Source organism: Aulonocara stuartgranti (assembly GCF_965226115.1).
Source record: "Aulonocara stuartgranti genome assembly, chromosome: 20".
NCBI lineage: Eukaryota > Metazoa > Chordata > Actinopteri > Cichliformes > Cichlidae > Aulonocara > Aulonocara stuartgranti.
Genome location: NC_138956.1, coordinates 2684850 through 2691679, shown reverse-complemented (window position 1 = coordinate 2691679; position 6830 = coordinate 2684850). Strand labels below are relative to the sequence as shown.

Below are 6830 nucleotides of genomic sequence, written 5' to 3'. Positions count from 1 at the left end.
ACAAAATGTATTAACTGTTCATGCCTCATAATGTAAGGACTGGGCATTTTCAAACCAGGTGCTTACACTCACTTCCACAGTGTCTGTGCCAATGCACAATAACTTCATCTTGTGTGCCATTGTTTTTCCCCCATAAATGTTAGTTTGTTGTCCCAGCAGATGGATTTCCATTCCAAAACAGACCCGAGACTCTGCCTTGCATTAGGCAGACTCACTGGAATTATTCAGGCAGGGGGTCCTCAGCAGCAGAGAGCAGATTTGGGAGCAACAGCTTCTATGATTCAGTCACAGGACTTTTTTTGGACAGTTTGAGGGGTTTGCCCTGACACAACAGACGGGCAGCAGAAAGCTGCAGATGGGCAGCTGAGAGATCTGAGAGATCAGAGAGAAGTAAAAGAGAGAAGAAAGAGAAGCAGACCAACTCAAAAGACTGTAAGGGGAGCAAGTTTGGCCGCTGTCTGTTTCCTTCTCTTAATCCTTAAATCTTCTGTAATCAGGATGAGAGGAAGAGAGCACGTTGGCTGACTTAGGACAGCAGAGTCTATGTTGGGACCTGGCTGATGAGGCAACCTTACTGGGCACTAGTAGAAATGGAGGGAGGGGAAAATCTGGAGCTGCAGTCAGTTTTGGGAAACTTAGCCTTAACCAGGTTCTACTAAGCGCCAGCGAGAAGCGTGGAAGTCCAGGATGGTTTAACTGTCAAGAGGAAGTAAGAAACCAGAGGAGAAAAAAAAGAAGAGGACTAACTCATGGCTGAACTGCTTTCAGGTGAGAGCTGTGTTATTATTTTTAGTAATATTTGTTCTGACATGTGTTGTTTTTGCTTTAGTTTTTATGAACATTCCCTTTTTAATCATCTTTATTCCACCGTTAAAAGGCAAAAAAGACAGCTGACATTTAAAATTCAGAGTAAGATGTCTGGCCAGATTGCAAGGTGTTGCTCAACAGGAAGTGGAGGCCACAGTGGCCTACACATCAACACTAAAGTCAGGGCATTTTATGTTTGTGCAGAATGAGGAAGAGAGAGAAAAGACTTGTGTGGGAACTGTGCATGACAGAGTGCTGAAATACAAGCATTTGCTCGTGGGATTAAGGGATTTATGGACGTTAACAAGAGCTTATTAAAAAGATAACCAATTGGAATAACTTCTAATTACTGTGACTGACAATAGGTGCAAAACTAATTTGCTGAAAAAATGGGTGAGTTTTGTGGTGCATGCAGGACCACAGCCAGCTCTTCTGTTATTTCCAGTCTTTAAAATATAGAGAATTAGAACTAGCTGACACTATCATATTTCTGAGTCTTGAGAAATAGTGTCTTCAGTGGCTTGAAAGTATATTTACACATTAGATACAAACTTTACACTACAGGATATGCCAGTGTGCTGATGTATGGAAGCACAGGATAACAGTGTTAAGACACCATGACACATGCTGTCACTAGACTGGCCTCCCATTGCTTCCAGTACCATATGGCCTTTTTCATCCCAGTTGAGTGTCCCTATGCCTTCTTTCACTTCACTGTGCAGACTGAGCGACCTCGGCTCTGCAGGATTTCTTGTTTTATAGTTGCTGTTATTTATGTGTAGATTTGTGCCTTCACATTATTTACGTTTCAGTTGTCCTAAATATATTTAAATTATGAGACTGCTTTCAAGGTGATAAGTATTTACTGTCTTTCTCTGTTGTGTGGTGCCAGTGAAAAATCAACTGGCAGCAAAGCATGTTACACAGGGAGGTTACCTATGTTGTAAATCAGAGACTTACTTTGACAGGAGGGCTGAGGTAAAGCTCTTCATCCTCTTTAGGCCTCATGCCTTTTAAACAAGGCCTTTTCAGGTCACCAGATCTATTTAAAATGCTAACTTTAAAAGCTGCCAGTCTGTGTTGCTCGTCTCACAATCACACGTGAACTGGTCTAAGGAGGGGAAGAGGTCTTACACCTGCCAAAACGAGACTGGAATGAGACAGCAGCACTTGTTAGGATTTGGCTTTTGCAAAGGAAAAACGAATTATAGACATCGGCACATTTCAAACTATGTGCATACATAATGTGTGTACACCCGGAAAAGCGCTTTCAGTGTTTCGCACATCTGTCGAAGGTAACGTTACTGCAAATGAACTCTAAGCTGCTCGTGGTTTATGCATTGTTTTTTTTGAAAAACGTTATCCCCCTTTAACTACAACAACAAACACCTGTCTGCTCAATCTGAACCTATATATGTGGCTACGGAAAATAATTGTGTGAACTGTGTTCATTTCGTGTGTATGATAACAACATTTACATTTTTCTGTTTAAGATAAGGGATCTCTGCTGCAGGCCTGACACCCAGGTGTGACCAGAGTCAGCGGGGGTTCCAATGGCTGCTGCAAATGACGACCCACACCTGGGCAGTGGCCCATCTGACGACTCAGAGATCCTCCTGGATGACTCTGACTCGGGCAGTGTGCTTTCAGACGACTCCGTGCTTCCCATCTATGAAAGGGACGGAAAATCAACAGAGCCGGCTAAAACACTGTACGAGGCCTGTGCCAAGAATGACACTGCATCCCTGCGCAGCATCATGGAGAGAGGAGTCACAAAAGATGAGGTCATGGAGCTAGACATCAATGGCAGGGTGAGATAAATGTCACTTCTCATTTTTTCCACACAGGTACTATGACAATGACTTTTTTTCTTTTTTTTTTAAATCAATTAATGAAGAAAGGTAACCTCAGCATCTATAATAGGCCTATTTATTTATATCTTCTTCCCCTCAGAATGGGCTGATGCTGGCTGTGTCCAAGGGTTTTGTGGACATCGTCGCCTTGCTTCACACATGCCCATTAATAGACATCAACCATCAAGACAATGATGGCAACACTGCTGTCATGATTGCAGCCCAAGCAGGTACATCTGAAGACATCAGATGACTTCAACATCAATTCCTAAGCTGATCATAGAATATTAACATAACATAATCTTTTCAATCCAGGCTTCATCACCATCCTGAACTATATCCTTAACTACTACCCTTGTGTGGACACTGAGATCAGGGACCCCCGTGGGTTCACAGCTCTCATCAAGGCAGGCCTACAAGGCAGAGAAGAGTGTGTCTCCGCATTGCTAATGCATGGTACGTCTAGATGTCTTTCTACATCAAATCTTCTAACAATGTCCCTCACCTGTGACCGAATGTCAAGCCCACATGGAGAGTCAGGATGTACACCTCAGATGTAGAGGATTTGGTTTGGTGTGATTGCAATTAAACTCTTATAGGTATAACAAATCTATTAATGTCCTATATATGTAATATAGAGGGCAAAGCCGGACATCCGATCTGTCAACTAATCTGTTTTTTTTTCTGGACTACAGAGATTAGTCCTGTATGAACTGTGCAGGGACACATTTAAGAAAGCTCTGTAATAATTCAGTCCACGTTCTATTTAAAGTTTAATGATGTCAGACATTAATCTATAATCCATCTGTGTTCATAGTGTGCAACAAAAATATCTGTGTGTATATTTGGTCAGTTAAAGCCTTGATTATTTGCCAAGTAGACTTCCAAAGTCTCCTGAGTAGACATGACTAAGCGTCTTCAGCCAGAAATTGGTTAAACCTGGGATGTCAAACTCATCTTACACTGTGGGCCACATACAGCCAGTTTGATCTCAGGTGGGCCAGATCACCTCAGTTACTTCAGTTTTATTTATTGTTTACTTTTATAGTATACCCTCTGTCAGTGTAAAGACGTTTAGCAACATAAGCAACATAAAGAAATGTTGCTGTAGTAAATAAAGAAATCTCTCAGCATGACTCTTTGGGTTTATATTGTAAAAAACAAATGTGTAAATAGCAGAAAAACACCAGAGGTTTTTGTTATTTCGTTGTTTTTCTATTACTTAATTACTGTAATATAATATGAAAAGGTGTAAAACTTAAAAATAAAAAAATAATGCAGTTTTAAAAAAAAGTATTCCCAGCTATTTTTGTCCCATCTCACCATACTGATGCTTGCCATCTACCTAATAACCTGTGCTCCAAAAATCACCACATGGTGGTGTTGTTACGCTGAGTTGACGGCAGTTGATTTCCTCCCACTCAACATTTCTACTGTTTTCTCTCCTCGGTGTGCAGGTGCAGATATCAATGCAGTCGACCTCGTCCAGGGGAAAGGTCTAAAGGACTGGGTTCTTAGGACAGGAAGGTTTGAGACTCTGAACAGACTGCGTCGCCTGCAAACTCGTCCTATTGCAGAACAGTTCTGTGAAAGCTACATTCCTGAGTGGCCTGAGCTAAAGCTACTGGTGGCAAAGGCCACTGCAGCCAAAACAGCAGGTCAGAAGCTGAGGCAGCGCTTAAAAGACAGTCTTAGTTTCAGCTTCCCACATGACCCCCAAGACAATGGGGTCATGGACCACATGGTGCGGATGACTACAAGCATCCACAGCCCCTTGATAGCTACTGGTTGCCGTCCACTCTGTCCCACCAGCCCCCCAGAGATTGGCAAGCGACGATTTGCTGTACCGGAACTGCTTGACAAGCACAGCAGCAAGGAACTGGAGGAGAGCATGGTGTCTCACAGTAATGGCTCCATCACTTCAGCTTCACCTGTGTCGGCCACCTCTGTATCACTGACCTCTTGCTGCCAAGACTCAGAGCGCAGGCAAAGCTCACCAACAGGTGGCATGAAAAGCTTCATCCCCCGCAGCATGGCACACAGAAACAGCATCTTCCCCTCAGGCTGCATTCCCAAAATTGAAGTTACAAAATCTGGGGAGCACACTCCAAAGAAGGAGAAAAAGAACAAAAGGCAAAAGGGTTACCTGGAACCTCCTGTCTGGAAGTACAAGGAAGCCAAGGAGGAAAAAAAGAGAGAGAAGAAAAAGCAAGAAAAGGAAAAAGAGGAACAGAAAAAATCCAAGGGGTCCAAACGTTCATGAAGTGAAAACGCCCATTTTTTTCTTTCTAGCAAAACAGTTCTGAAGTGAGCAGCTGACAAGGGAAACACATGGGTGAACCTTGATCTGGAAAATGCACTGGATGGCTTTTTTCAGCATCTTTGTACAAGCTGAAAAATTATGCTAACCAAATAGAATCTGGTTTTCCAGAGACTGTGGTTTACTGGTTTCCTGTCTGAAAGGGTGAATTGTTTTTTTGAGGATGCAATTACACTGACTGCACACACCTGCGATGGTGTTATTTTTCTCTATAAAAGGATTTTACCCATCTTCATTTCATGAACAACTTCTCAGTAGCGTGCCATTGTGGTATTTCACTGCAATATAACCAAATAGCCCATAGCCAACTGTATGTGATCAGATGCCTTCAGGGAATGTATCAAAGTCACATTTAATCAAAGACCGTGAAAGGCCAAAAAAACCCACAAAAAAAAAAACAATTTAAGCTACAAATTAAAGGAAAAAATCAGTGAGAAATGCTCCATCATGGAATAATTATGATGACTCGGAACACTGATTTCTATCCCCTCTTAGACCTGAAATATACTCCCTTACAGACTTGTGCATGGCAGCTGCAGAAACCATGAACAAGTAGCTGCTCTTATTATTTTACTTTCTCTTCTGCTTGAAGGAAGAATGCACAGTTTGTGCAGTAGCAGTATTACAACAAACCAACTACTACAGATGTTTTTTAGTTTGTGCCGTATGGAAAGCACAAGTGTGTTATCTATGGTTCAGTTCCATTAAGCGTCTCAGTGAGCCATGACAAGGACCCAGCATCCCCTGAGTGGAGGTTTAATACACTATTAATGTCTCTTAAAAAGGTATACTGGAGGCATATGTGAACATCTGCAAGGACTCTCCCTGATAATCAAAGCAGTCACTGCAACCTTGCAGATTCCAAAAGTATCAAATGTGTACAGAGACAAGTAACCCCAAGCCATGCCTGCAAAATGTAACTGCAAGGACTAAGGGTTCAGGTTTTCCTTTAATTTGTCATCTTTTCTGTGATTCTTTTGCTCTTTTTTGTGTTTTGCTGTGTCACGCAAATGATGTGAGTGTGATACTATAAAAGGAACAGAGCCATCTCTGAAGCATCTTCTTTCATACTGGAAAACAATGCTCAGTGGGATGCAAATAGAAATCTTCAGCCTGCTGCTTCTGTCACGGTCCTGGGTCTCCTGACCCAGCGTTTTTAGTTCTTTGTGATTTTCGTATTATTGTACTTGTGTGATTTATTCTATGGCTTCTAGTTTTGATCCCTTGCCCTTCATGTCTCCCTGTGTGCCCCTCTATGTATTTATGAGCCCTCGTCCCCTTTCGTGTTTATTCCGTGTCTCCCCTGCCTGTTATGTTGGTGTTCTACTCGTGCTCTCTCTCCTCCTGTCTGAACCTCTGTGCTCCCTGTTTCACCTCTCCCGTCAGTGTTCAGTTCACCCCGCCCTGTCTCGTTATGGCTATCAGTGTCACCTGTGTTCCCCGTGTGTTCCCACTCCCCTCGTTAACCCTCTGTGTATTTCTGTCTGCGTCTCCCTCTGTTCAGCGTGACGTCGTCCCTCATGTTGTGTGGATCTCCCTGTGTCTCTCTGCGTATGTTAGTTTACTTTTCCCAGTTTAGTTTTGTATTTCCTATGTTCTGCCATTCCAGCATTAAAGCTGTGATTTTGAGTTCACCCCCGTGTCTGTGAGTTTTGCGTTTGGGTCCTCCTCCTGCCTGCCACACAGCCGAGCCTTGACAGTACGACGTCACCAGATATGGACCCAGCAGACTTACCCGGGGAGAGCGATCTGATACGTGTCCAACGCCTAGTCGAGTGGATAACTCACACTTCCAATACAAGGGCCAAGATTGTGGGGATAAATGCTATCGAAGCAATCCTCAAAGGAAA

The 6830-nt window shown here is 42.9% G+C and overlaps 1 protein-coding gene across 2 annotated transcripts; it reads left to right on the top strand.

Annotated features, from left to right (window-relative positions):
* The first annotated feature begins 218 nt into the window (after window positions 1-218).
* On the top strand, window positions 219-6097 carry ankrd33aa (ankyrin repeat domain 33Aa). 2 transcript variants are annotated; one of them, XM_082517866.1, is made up of 5 exons: window positions 219-768; window positions 2301-2618; window positions 2761-2890; window positions 2976-3116; window positions 4118-6097. In XM_082517866.1, exons 2-5 carry the CDS (start codon window positions 2361-2363, stop codon window positions 4921-4923), a joined length of 1335 nt encoding a protein of 444 aa, XP_082373992.1. In that variant the 5' UTR covers window positions 219-768; window positions 2301-2360; the 3' UTR covers window positions 4924-6097. The 2 variants fall into 2 exon arrangements, with proteins under 2 accessions (XP_082373992.1, XP_082373993.1); XM_082517867.1 differs by lacking the exon at window positions 219-768 and adding an exon at window positions 2040-2102.
* Window positions 6098-6830: the final 733 nt, after the last annotated feature.

Coding starts and splice junctions, on each gene's coding strand:
- ankrd33aa (XM_082517866.1), top strand. CDS start 2,361: ATGGCTGCTGCAAATGACGACCCACACCTGGGCAGTGGCCCATCTGAC. Junction 2,619..2,760: donor AGCTAGACATCAATGGCAGG/GTGAGATAAATG, acceptor TCTTCCCCTCAG/AATGGGCTGATGCTGGCTGT. Junction 2,891..2,975: donor CATGATTGCAGCCCAAGCAG/GTACATCTGAAG, acceptor TTTTCAATCCAG/GCTTCATCACCATCCTGAAC.